This window comes from Taurulus bubalis (genome assembly GCF_910589615.1).
Source record: "Taurulus bubalis genome assembly, chromosome: 15".
Taxonomy (NCBI): domain Eukaryota; kingdom Metazoa; phylum Chordata; class Actinopteri; order Perciformes; family Cottidae; genus Taurulus; species Taurulus bubalis.
The window spans coordinates 15,505,954-15,519,988 of record NC_136603.1 but is presented as its reverse complement, the minus strand read 5'-3'; the positions used below and the strand labels follow the sequence as shown (position 1 = coordinate 15,519,988).

Genomic DNA, 14,035 nt, shown 5'->3' with positions numbered 1-14,035 from the left:
AAAGCTGCCAGTCAAGACCCGTGTTCCACTTCTCATTAAAATGTAAACTCGTTATATTCAGAGGGAAGATCTCCCCACTTACAGCTCTGATAAAGCTGCAGCTTGCAGCGGAGCAGAATGACTGGGCACTGGCACTGGAGACGGGTGTCAAAATGAATGAATAGAAGAAAAGGGGGGTTGCATCTCTATCTGAAATGTGGCTTGACTGAAGCTTATTTGTTACCTTTCGACAGGAAGAGCATTGGGCTTTCCTGCTGATTATACCAAAGAAACCCCAGGTGCTTATTTTACCGGAAAGAAAAGAAAAAAAAAACTGCATGCAAATGTTTATTATTACATTTGAAGTATTCTTTCTGTCTTGTCGAGTCTCCTCACAGCCACATTGTCACAATCACAAAAACATTCACAGAGGCATATTCAGTCAAATAAATTAGCACTTACTATGATAGGACTTTGAAGTTGTGAACGCTGAAGCCATATTTCTTTGCTGGAATAATTTTGAACTTCTCACAGCGCTTAGAGTGATTTGGGGGGTTTCTTAGAAGTGTTCTTCCTCTTTTGTTCTTTAACCCCTGCTCTCTTCAGTTTTGTGGAAATGTGACCTCATTTAGTAGAAAATGCTTGTGTGTTGGGAGTGAATCCGAGACGTTTAGTTACTGCCTTCCAGGGAGTAGCATTCAATCTTTCTCTCCTCTCTCATGGTATTGCCCATCATGAAAGCATAACCCACGGCATAAATTGCATTTGGCGTATCCATATCACACCATGCTCTACAAACTAGGCAGCGAGCATGAATCTTTGCTTCGAGGGAATTTAAATGCATGCAAATATGCAAACACGCAATGAACCAACAGTCACATGAACCAACAGTAACTACAGGCTGACACTTTTCTCTCTGCACATCCTTTGCCTGGCAGCTCTTCAAACATTTCCATTCCTCTCAGGAACGTCTCTTTCCTGCCCTGCACACAGACAGCAGTCACTCAGGACCCAATCAGCAGAACCAGGCTGTACTGGATTCTATGGAGAACCGTTAACCCCTCCGTGGGTCCAATCAACACACGCAGAACAGCCCACTGAGTGACTGGACTGGGTGTGCATGCCCTCCTCTGCAGCTGGTGCTCTCGTTATGGACCTAATCAGCACAACCACAGCTCTCTTCAAGACAGACCCGACATGAGCGGGAAACATCCTCCACAGAGCGGGCTCTCCCTCTTTGATATCATGCTAATGCCCAAATTCTAAATATTCTCATTTTCACTGGTTCAGCCCGGTTTGTGAGAGAGTGGCAAGCTGTGTTTCAGACTCTCTTTAATCCAAAACCCCTCATGAATGGAAAACGCTCCACTTGGACAGAAGATTCTGGATGACTAATGTGAATACAGCCACTAGTCCAAAGCTGATTTGAAACATGGAGTTAGTATGCCAACCCATTCCAAAACACTAATCTAATTTGTAGCTGACACGCTTGGAATTGCAAGGATCAACAAGAAAATTACAAAATTGTGCGTCCGTGCATGTGTGAATGTGTATATTTGAGTCATTCCCCGCAATATACTGCAGGTTCATGTTTGCATGCGTTTCTTACCAGCAGCAGCAGCAGCAACACGTCTGCATGGTCACACACACACGCTACGTGCAGAGCTGTCCACAGGTCCTCGTCCTGAAGGTTGACGTTCAGGCCGCGTTCAATCAGAAGTTCAGCCGCAAACACATTGTCATGGCGAGCGCACTGCAATCACAGAAATGTATATTTCCTGAAGCATCGGTAACTATAAACAGTACACATGAGTGGTTGCATACTAATTAACTATGTGAAAAGGGTATTGTACAACACTATTAGCAATTACATAGGCCTACTTGTATTGCCATGGGGCTTAAATTATGAATGATAAAAAGAAAGAGAACAGCTATTGGGACTCCATCATGTTAGAGGACATCATCGTGTTTTTACCAAATGAGCTTGAAGTTGTACTTTTTGCATTATCAACTGGAAAGCGAGAGCACTTCAGAATGTAAAAGGGTACTGTTGGTACAAGTGTCTAGACGGGAGCTTTGTTAGGCAGGTCGAAAACCTAAATCTAAATCCCCCATACATGTGAGTACACATGGACACATCTGTGTGCAAAAAGTACAGAAATATTTCAAGATTCACATCAACATCAACTGTAGAGTAAAGTAACATTGCAGATTATGATTTTGGAGCAACTTCTTAGATATTTCTTTTTAAGTGCAATGTTTGGTCAAATGTTTTGATCTTTTAATTCAATCAAAACAGTTTTGTTGCAAAGTACGGTATATGTGTGAGGGCTGTGCTTGTATTAATCCAGCTGTGGGGACAAAACCCATTCATGAAAAAAAGGTAATAAACGTTAAAGTGAAGTTTAAGATTGAATTGTGGTTACTATGTGGCTTAGATTTAGGTAAGGGCTAGGAATGTAGCAGTTATGGTTTTATTTGGGCTTACGCCATGGAATGAATGCAAGTCAGTATAATGTCTCCTATAATAGTTGTATAATACTGTGTGTCTTACCAGGTGCAGCAAGGATCCCCCAGAAGAAATGGGAGTGTTGGGGTCTGCTCCCTCCTTCAGGAGCCGCAACACTGCAACAAAACAAACATCCATAATGTTCACACCTGCTGCATGTGAAGACAGACGGGAGCCGGGGGCATCCAGTGAAAACGTAAAAACACACACTGATCTGTGCCAGTCCAATGTGTCGAGTGTCCTCCGATTGTCCTTGACATGTCGGCGTGGATCAGTGTTAAGGTTGTACTTGTGTGTGTGTGTGTGTGTGTGTGTGTGTGTGTGTGTGTGTGTGTGTGTGTGTGTGTTTGGTAGCTCCTTGTTGCAGCAGCGGGTCAGATCAGATCACCTCTGGGTTTCACACATTCACATCACACACTGTAAGCTCCAGTGAGCCGCACAACCCACTCACACTGACACGAATTGACTGAACACAACACGAACCACTACAAACAAGTTCACGCAGACAGCCGTAAACACACGAGTAGACAGTCTGGGTCTAAAAAAGGTCAGTGATTTTACTGTACCAGTCCTATATTATTTATTCAACATGTACCAAAAATGAATGAGACCCCAGCAGAAGAGGAAGAGAGAGAGAGAGAGAGAGAGAGTGAGAGAGAGAGAGAGAGTGAGACAGATAAATAGAGCAGGATGGACAAACAAGAGCGCTGTGGTTTGGACATATGTGACTTCACTGACGGCACTAGATTGACTAAACTCTGGAAGACCTTCTCCCAGCAAAACAAATCACCACTGTCACGCAACTCCCTCCCAACACCCAAAAGACTGGAGTCTTTGAGCAAAGCACATGGCTCTAAGGAATTACAGTGGTAATACTTCTAGCTAATGAAACCTGATGATGACCCCCATGAGGTCTTTTCACTTAAAAGGGTCGTTATGAAGACAAGCACGCTTAAATAACCTCAACCAACCATGCACACATACACATATACAATACACAAAACATTATATGCTGGTTAATAATCCGAACTAACTACCACTACTAATAAATATGTTGAAGATCATTCATTTTTGGCCATAATGTACTGTATACAGAGGATAACAATAACTGGAGCTCATATATAACAGTATACGATGTGACAATATGACTTAAAAAAATAAAAAAAATTCAACAAACTTCAACAAACACACACTTTGAAATAATTATTTATTGAAATGTTTTTATTGAAAATAAATATATTGTATGCCTCGTTAACCTTGATAAACAAGCTACAGCTGTTACACTATATACCAAACTTCACTCTGAGCCTTTGAATGTTTAATCACTGTTGCAAGCTTAAGCATAATACGGGTTCTGAGGTACATCTGGGCAAAACAAATGAAGTCTTATGGAGAGCAGCTCTGCAAGACATCTTTGTTTGTTGTATTTCTGTATAAATGGTCTTTGGAAGGCGCTGTTTCAACATTATGATTCAACAGCAATGCAAACTGCAGCCTCTAAAATGTGTATGTGTGTTTACACTGGTTTTCCCTGCATCATATGCATATTTCAGAAACACGGATAACCATATTCAGTCAGCTATGCCTTTACACACCCAGCCCCCATATCCACACCCTGACACAATAGAATACATTAAGGCTGATTCTGTTTGTTTTCATTATATAAATATTTAAGTGAATTATGTATTGTTCTACGAAAAAAAAATGCTCATCATCATCAACATGTGGCCTACAAATAACTTATGTTAAAAGTTGAAACAATCAATAGATATTCAAAATAAAACGTAACATATTTGTTAATTAGGAGGACAAAAAGTTCTTCAAATGTGAGGGCATGCAGTTCTCTATATTGTATGTATTTTGTCTGACCAATTGAGAAATAATGAAAATAATTTAAATTTAACAAAGAAATGAATGAAGGGAAATGTCAAATTGTAAGATTTGAGAAGCTGTAACCAACAAATGGTTGGTTTTCTTATTTGAGAAATTACTTTCACATTTGTCAATATTGTCATCAGTTCTTTCTGTCTGTTAATCAGTGTATTGACTAATCATTTGGAAAGCACATGCAGACATACCAACAGGCCAAACACATACTGTGCACATGCAGTTCCCCTTCAGTGCTTAATGGCCTTTAAATGGTTGATGAGAAACAAACTGGCCGACCTTTCAGTCAATCAGCACAATTACCTGCCGGCTCCTCGATATACTGTTGGGGCTCAGGCTGTAAACCACCAATTAAGGCTCATCTAGCACTGAAGTCCTTACCAGGGAATAGATTATGATATTTCCTGTCTGTCAAGCTGTAAATCATGGGTCTGCTTATTAGTGAATGTGGAGCAGCGTTTTTTATTCTCACATGATTTGCTTCTTCACCAAAATAAACTATTGATGAGTATAAGTGGTCAGGAAAAGTCTCGGCTGTAAAACATCCTGTCTTTTAGAACCAGTTAATGCAAGTCTTTGATAGAAGAACCTACCAGAGTTTTAGAGCACATTATTGAACGTGTCTAAAGAGAGCTCGGAGGTCACGAGCTACATATTGACCCTCAGGCAGTTGAGGGGGAAAAAAGCCAAGCGTTTGTCTTGCGGTATGGCCATTGGCAATCAATAGTACTGATGTACCATTGACGGACTCGTCAAAACCAACCACTGTTATAGTTCGAGTCCACTGTGTCTATTTGCCTTTTGCACAAGTAGGGAGTTTGCCAGTTTATTGAGGTAAACATTTAAATTGTACTTAACTTAAATTCACCTTTTTAAAAGGCACTTGCATATGATACATACTCATGTGTTGTGCAAAAAAATGTGCAGAACAACCTCAGCTCTCTAAATAATGAGGCACCATTGTCTTAAGGCACAAGTATAAAGAGATGATATGGCCCTAAAGCTGAAAAATTTAAGCTCGATTTTTTTAATTCTTCAAAACTCTTGTGAAAACAAAACTGTATTCATGTGGACGAATTAGTTTACCAAAGGTTTTAGGTTCACAAAGGCAGTGGAATATATGAATAATAGGTTCAAAATATTTTTTTTATGCGTGTCTTAAAACAATATTAAGTAGTCCATATGAACATTGGAATAGATTCATACTAGCCATCAAGAGATCTCTTCCTACGGTGCTTCCATTGGAAGAGATGGGAGGACAAAATCCATACTCCTGAGTTGTTAACCAGGCCACATGTCAAGTAGCAGTTCGGTACCTGAATGGATACAAATGACTCCCTTGTCTTCGAGCTCTGAAGCAGCGGAAAATGACAACAAATCTGACAAATACGGGGCATTTCTAGTTAGAAATAAGTTATCCAATCGTACAGTTTCATGTCATTCAGTGATACACTAGAAATTGTTGTATTATCAAAGAACGTGGATGAGGAAAACTGTCTAATTAGGAGCAACAGTGTGTATTTAGGAGGTGTTGCAGGTTTACAGTAAAGAATGTTCGTCTCTGTTGTCTTGTTGAAACGGAAAAGGAGCTCAGCGACAGCATGCTTCTCCCACAGCAACAACAGTCATTTCCTCTCTCAGCTAAATCTTTATATGTCAGTTGGTGTTTGACTGTACACTGACTTCAGGCTTTTGTAGTGTGTGTGTGTGTGTGTGTGTGTGTGTGTGTGTGTGTGTGTGTGTGTGTGTGTGTGTGTGTGTGTGTGTGTCCTTCTACCATTAGGCTACGGATGGAGGAATGGGGAGTGGGCCCGAGGCAAAGTCGGCTGTCATTTTGTGGAAAATTGCAAAACAGCTGTTCGAGACGTATGTGGAGTTTCCATGGCAACCAGATAGGAACTGGTAGCCGAGTGGAAAAGATAGAGGAAGAGAGTGAGAAACCTAACGAAGATATCGATTGATCGGCGCGTGGCATTCTACAGCCAAACTGCAGCTCAAAATCAAGTGTACGAAAGAGTGAATTAGTACTTTAAAGATTCCCGACTACTAAGCTGCTCGCCTCGAAATCCATGCAGTCATTGTGTGTTTGTGTATCGTAATGTGTATCTGAATTAAATCAAATTAAGTTTTACTGACGATCGTTATCCGCTAATATTCAGTAAAATATGTGATCAGGACATTGGCATTCATGCTTTTCTCGTCACCAATCTCGAATAATGTAACATTGTAAACAATCTGTGCTAAAACTGTATGATGCATTCAGGCTCTTTGAAAATTTGAATTTGGCAAATGGTAAATTATACTGTTGTCATGTGTTCACATGTGATCTCCTAAAAGGTAGTGTTGGTGAGAAACTTTAATTGTATGAAGGAGATGTTTTCACAACATAAATTATAGATCCATTATGAGCTGTTTATGAAGGAAAACACCTTAGAGGACTATAACAAAGTAAAAACAATAGCATTTAGAATATTTTTGTGATTTACAGACTTCAGAGTGATTTAAATTACTTTTGAGTCAGTGGCAAAAAAAAAATAGTCTGGAGCCTTGTAGACCAGCTGCTACAATCAAACAACAAAGGGATTTGTATCGGCCAATATGGATCAGCAATGATCTGAAGTTATTTTGTGCCGATCCGATCTGTTCTTTGATCGGCGATTCTGATCTGTGATACGATCCGGACTGTGAGTTTTCTGAGCTGTTGCACGACTAGTGACATTCCATTAGGGCTGCAACTAACGATTATTTTAATAATCGATTAATCGGTTGATTATTTTTTCGATTAATCGATGAATCAGATAAATAAATCAATAAAGCGTTCATTTCCAACCCTTTATTCAAAAACAAAAGTGACAGTGCAAAACATCTTCAGAAAGTGCACAAACAGGTTGCTCCTTGAACTTCCCTGAGCTGTTAATTAAAACAATAAAATGGACTAACACTAAAAACATACACATGTATACTTTACATCTGCCAAATGTGAGCCCTTTTTACTGTAATTGATCCCTCCAGAGGCTGAATTTAGCATACCCTGCTTTATCAATATGTATGAAATACTGGGACAGAGGGAAGCTGTACTGCTCCATATAGAGTGTCCTCTTCCTTAAACTCTTTCATTCTGGGTCTCTTATGACCACGACGTCACGTTGTTGGCTAAGCCCAACTACGTGATTTGCTTCATTCTACTTTGAGTAAAAAAAAAATAAAAAAACCTGCAGCCAGATCCACCGGTGAGCCGGTTTAACGTTAACGAGTGACAGCGGGAACTGAACCAGACCGAGGGGTGACGGCATGTTTCATTACGTTACGTTTTTTTACAAGCAAGACTGAACTGTAACGGAACATAAAGTAACTTTAACGACAATACACAACCCAAACACGTTAGCTAACGTGATAGCAAGCTGACTAGCTTCCATTAAAAACAAGTTTGAGGAACATGAAGACGCTGATTGGCCAAGACTCGTCAAAGATCTTCTATTTTTGAGAAGATCACAACCTCAGCTTTTCTCGTGTCTCACTCCAATCTCAGAAACGCTGGCCGGCTAGTTGCTCTGCTTTGCTCTTTTTTTTTCTCCGCGACTTATTGCCCGGCGTAATAATTGCGCGACACAACGAATCGATAATGAAATTCGTTGCCAACACTTTTGATAATCGATTTTTATCGATTTCATCGATTCGTTGTTGCAGCCCTACATTCCATGAATTCAATAAAATCCCTTTAATGAATCCTCTATAATATGCAATTTTCTTCATCTAGCGACCAGACACATGTGTCCCTACAGCACCACTCCTTGGCAGTCTCATATGAGTTTCTGTTCAAATCCCTCACCAATGCTTGTGTCTCTTTGGCCCTTCATCACAGAGTCATAGCCACAAGAGGCCCTGTCTCACCTCACTGCACCATGTTTCTGAAATGAGCGTTGACATTTTTCCAAGGTTTTGATCCTGATGAACAAAAAAAAAAAAAAAAGGCACAGATACAGTTTTCCAATACTGCTAAACTCTAAATGTAGATTATAGTATGGTGAGTTCCGTGAAATGAAACTTGCAGGTGCTAAAAGTCTGGAAAAATGTTGTACATTTGCAGCATATACACCAGAGTGGTATGCATTTTCACAAGATAACATCTGAAGTATTCCCAGGACTAATCCGCAAAAAAACCTTTTCAGAAATGTTAACTCACAACGTTCTGTAAACATCCTCCATTATAAACATGATGCGAGACGATGAGTTTGCAAAGTACTTTTGTTTTTCATGCTCTCTCAGTGATGTTGATAGGTTTTCAATGTAGTGAGTCCCAGGGACCCACCGGTGCTCATTTGAGTGGGTCCCCAATAAAATCTGTGCTTTTTTAATGTTATATGGATTTTATTATTATGGTTATGTTGAGTATGAAACACAAAATCCCAAATCTGAAAAAGAGATGTATGCGGTAAGAATATGGCAGCCACTGTTTTATTTAATGTGTTGTCCCCCAGAACCATCCATAGAGAGTTTACTTTCGGATGTTAATACATCAGACGCAGGAAGCGTACTTAGCAACATCACTGTCTCATTCATCTTTTGCTCTCTCTTATATAAAAAAGGGACATGGATGAGTCATAAAGTGAACCAAAGGATTAATTTTAGAAGCTGAGCTCAACACCACTGCCAGTGAAAAGTGTAAATATGCTGCCTGATGACGCAGTTAACATTACAGGGATCCCTGCTGTAACAGAGGAAGTCTTATGGTTTTAAATTGGATTCCAGTAAAAGATACAATGACAACTTTCTCTCCCACCTCTGTGGGCCGAGGCCCCCGTTCTGTCAAAAACATGACAGGTGTTTGGCATGCCTTTAATCCAAGCATGTGCAGTCGCGGAGAAATATGAATGTATTCCTCCTACATCCATATTCATCCATGTCCCCATCTCTCCTCTTCCCTGTCTGGTTATGGTGCCGTCCTGCACCTCCATTACATTAACAAGAGAGTATATGTAGAGAATATAATTTCCTTTGATAGACACACAACGTAACATAATATCTATCTATGATGATTTGAACACTGATCCTGGTTAAATACTGAGGACTAGGGAGCACCGGTAGCACCTTGTTGCAGTATTTCGCAGAATTTTGAGGTATTTAGGGACTCAATTCAACGGGACAAAGGCCTATTTAAACTGCCAGAAAATATGCTGCTCTGTTTGTTAAGCTTTGCTGCACTGATCTGGAGGCGGGGAGTGATCAACACATGTGGCTAAACCTTGTATAACACAAGACATGGTGCAAATATTTTTCCGATTTTAGAAATGTTATGATTCAGATTCATAAATTGCGTCTAAATCAGTGTTCCAGAACAGACTGAACGCTATGAGCTATAAACTACAATCTCTGCTTCATTTCCTCACTATGGATAATTGATTGGAGTCTGCGAGTCCCTGCAAGATGGATCTATACACACTGATCAATAATGGTAGTTCTGATGGATGCTCTCGAGTCGAAATGCAACGGTGACACATGTGCACATGCACACTTACACAATATGCGACTTCACAGCATTAAAGTGTTGTAACACTGAAACAAAACAAGTACAGCAATGTCAGACGGTGTTACATCCTCTGCAATTTGATGCAATACCAGTGCAAACATGTGGCTTATGAGACGAGGTCTCAATACTTAGCAACAGATATATGTTCCGTTGGTGTCTCACGCGTAAAGTTGTTACCAGATGTGTTTTCATACCATCAATGTGGCATCACAAACACTTCCAAGGTGATGTGATGCAACAGTCCACTTTACTCCATCTTAGATTTACCTGCATTACTGCTCACCTTTCTTAAGCGTTTACAAATTATTTCAACTTTGAACATTTAATCAATTTAGGCAGGAATCGTCAGCTCAGGAAGAACCACGGAAACCAAAATGTGATATTTAATATTATTATTCTGTTGTAAGAGGATGACATAATAAAAATAGATCGTTGGTTTCATGGCTACAAAGTAACAGCTGCTGCCGTTCCACATGGGCCTTGTTTTGATGAAGTTAAGAGATTGGTTTGGGAAAAGCAATTTCACCAAATGTCAAAAAGCAAGTGAGCCAGATGTTTGCATATGACAGATAGGAATGGATAATGGGGAGGAAATATAGTATGCTCCTATCTAATATATATATATATATATATATATATATGGCTGTGTGCTCTTTTTTTTTTACCTTAACCCTACAATATCCTCCCTAATCAGATGCATCGTTTCTGCTGCCTTTCAATTTCTCTGGCTTTCCAATTTTTCATTTTCCCACCATGTTCAACTTTTCCTTTGTTCTCCACCCTGCTTCTCTTCATTTTATTCCCCTTCATCTTATTTCCTGTACGATAAGAAAATAAGTCCTTGTATGGCTGTATGTGAGAGATATCTCCGATTACCTGGTTGCCTTGTCAGCGGACTGAGTTTCTGCTCTATCGGTGAATCTAATTCTCAAGCTTACTCACTGAAAACCGGCTTTAATTAGCACATAAGAAGGGTTCACTAATTCCCTCTCATTCTATTTCCCTCTCGGCCACTTTGTGTTCTTTTCTCTGGGCCCTATTTTGGCTAATCTTTTCTCTTTCTCTTTTGCACACACACAAGTTCTTCAAAACAATGATGAGTCACAAACGTTGTTGCGTCCATTTATTTCCATTAATCATCACCAACTGGGGAAAACGGCTGAAGATTGAGTACTAGTCAAGTTGGCATGTGCCCAGTTTGTTCATGATAACAGCAATGTTAAAGACATCATTGTATCGCAACTAACAGATACACATATGCAAATGTAAGGAAACAGCTTGCATCACAAAGAGGAAATCAGCCCTCACATTTCTGTTGAGGTCTGCTTTCCAGGCAACAGACTGGGGAATATTGCCATTGACAAGTCAAATGCGAATCTTTTATTCTTTTACTCCGATCTACCACATTAACCCTTGGGCTCTCATTGCAACGAGTGTGTGTACACAATTCATCCTTACTTAAAAATACCTCTGTAGTAAGGGGAAAAGATACAGAAATGCTCACACATTACTCTGGGGTAAGTCCAAGCCTGAGGCAAATCCTATCACTCTGTACAAAAGGAAAAGAGAGCCAATTTAAGCAGCAAAGGGGAAAAAACCTATGAGCACTCTGCTAACCAGGACCAGTGAGAAAAGCTCTCGAGAACCACTGTCAAGATGTGGAAAGTACTGATCCTCGTAACCAAGTGATATGTCGAGGGGGTTTGGACGGATCCACTCACGGAGAGATAGACACTACAAAACAGATAGAAGAACAAGACTGGCCGATACAGGGGAACACAAATGGATCATAGAGCTTTCATCCCTTGACTCAAGGAGTCAAGGGATGAATGTGTCACAAATGAATGTGTCACTGTCAAGAGGTCTTCCCATGCCAACGCAACAGTAGCCTGGTACCAGTTCACTGCCCCAGCGGCGCCTGGTTGGTAAGTAGGCATTATGCAGAGTGGCAGATCTGATTCATGCCAAGCCAACGTACCCTGGTTTCAGTCTGGCTGTTGCAATGGCATACCAGCTGCACCCAGGCCCCAGCTGAACCTCCTTGGCAGCTGGAGAGCAGAGATTAACACAATGACCTGCAAAGACTGCTGGTAGGAATGACACAGATACACCCTGACAGCTGGGTAAACGGCTGGCAAATGACTGGCACAGCCAAAAAGAAAGACGGTGAGGTTGGATACAAAAATCAATGTCCTGCAGAGTAAAGTGTGAGGACCTGTTGAATCTTCTGAGTTCATTGACTATTTTATCCTGAAAAAACAGCTTGAGTACTCCAGTGTGTCTTTACTGGGAGACGAGCAGTCTGCAGTCGTGCTTAGAGGGGAGATCAGATTTACTGCGTACCTGAGGACAGATCTCAAGAGTCCTTTTGCACAGTTCGTGTGAATGTATTTTGACTATTATTATTATCTTCATTGTCATCTGAATTCATGAAATAAATAATCATCCAAATACACCCAGAATAGTCAAGCTCCTATTTGTTTGAAACAAATGGCTGAATGGTTGAAACAATGCCCAGTATTCATTTTCCCTGGGCTAATATTTTAGCATGCTAATATTTGTTTTGATGTATTGCTTTGTGTTTGTGTGACAAATATGAAAACACACAGTAGACCACAAACCAGCCAGGTCCAAAAAGTGACTCTCAGTAGCTCTCAACAGTGGATTCATCTCAGCGAAGGTATTTTTGTCCTTGAGAGCAGTTAGTTTCAGGATAAAAAGCTTCACTTTGCTCTCCTCAGTTGAGTGGACAGCTTCCAGCAAAACAAAGTGTGTGACTTGAAGAAGCTCTTTTTGGCCCGTGTGTGCGTGTGCGTGTGCGTGTGTGCATACACATCCACACACTACCTTTTCACTCAACCATACACCTTCATTTGCGCACCCACCTTCTTTGTCGTCATGGCGAATGATGGCATCCTGTATGACATCGGCGAGGCTGAAGCGGACGCGGTGCTTCTTGTGCTGGGTGGGCGGCGCTCGAACCTTGATTCCACCTTGCTGGCGCTGAAGGCTCTTTTCCCTCTCGTAGTACGCCCTTATTTGGTCACAGCGCATCCTCCTGACCAGCCGCTGGCGCTGGCCAATGGGGAGAGACTCCAGCAGACACTGGTCTATCTCCATGTTCTGACGAAAGACATTACATAGCTGGAAACAACCTGATGAGCAAAAGAGAAATGAGTGAAAACACTGCAGTTCACAGCATTTACCCACTATGCACTTTGATACTGAGCTAAGGAGACAGGACCAAAGTGAAAGAACACACCAACGCGTGTTTCCTCTCCAGGCACAACTGTGTTGAACGGTTTTGTGTGCATGTCTGTCTGCAGTTGTGTGTGGGCATTTAGAATATTTACTGTAAAGGATATGTGATGTCTGTTTAGCCTCGGGGTGAGTTGAAAGTAGCGTTACAGCATTTGGTGTGCCGTCTCTCCTGTCGCAGTGATTCTCCTGACTCCGCATAATCTCCCTGCCTCTCGGTGGAACTTCGCCAAACAGATCTCATCCCAGGCAGCTGCTAAACCTATTATGGTCTGCTTGGATGCACAGTGCTTGTGCAGTAGGTGGGCTCAGAAAGTGTTATACTGAGGCTGCGTTCCATATCACATACTTAGTTTTTAGTTTTAGTAGGTACTGCAGCTGCCCTTATGTACGGTAGATGATGTGTTAGTCATAACATTGATAATTGAACTCTGACCCTGTTGCTTACATATCTGATAATGTGACATCTGTAAATGAGCTCTTCTGTCTTTGCACCTCAGTTGCTGTGCAGAAGATTGTGAGTCACAATATCTAGAAAAGCACACTGCCTTGCATACTGCAAAATGCCATAGGATGCAGTGGAACATCCTGGTATTTTTTGCATACTGCATTTGACATACTATATTGGGACTAAATATTTGTGCTGCAAACTAAGTAGTATGGTAGTATGGGTATTGACTGACCGCGAGTGTATGCGAATAAAAATCAAGAGACACACATACAAAGAAATACATATTACATAAGGTAGGTTTGAAGTAAAAGCATGTGCATCAATCTGGCATTTATAGCCCTGACAATTTGACAAATTCAGGTCACAGCCACCCCGAAGGACAAGTAAAAAATGAAGAGGTGTTTTTCTTTCTGGCCCACCAACT

General features: G+C 40.9%; 1 protein-coding gene across 1 annotated transcript in view; it reads right to left on the bottom strand.

Moving 5' to 3' along the window:
• The window catches only part of myo16 (myosin XVI), a gene marked incomplete at both ends in the record, with an annotated part of 73,314 nt that overhangs the window by 56,442 nt on the left and 2,837 nt on the right, over positions 1-14,035 (bottom strand). The window contains 3 exons of the mRNA XM_079230920.1: positions 1,589-1,732; positions 2,534-2,604; positions 12,788-13,057. Coding sequence (XP_079087046.1) covers positions 1,589-1,732; positions 2,534-2,604; positions 12,788-13,057 — 485 coding nt within the window. The remainder of the gene's footprint in view (positions 1-1,588; positions 1,733-2,533; positions 2,605-12,787; positions 13,058-14,035) is intronic.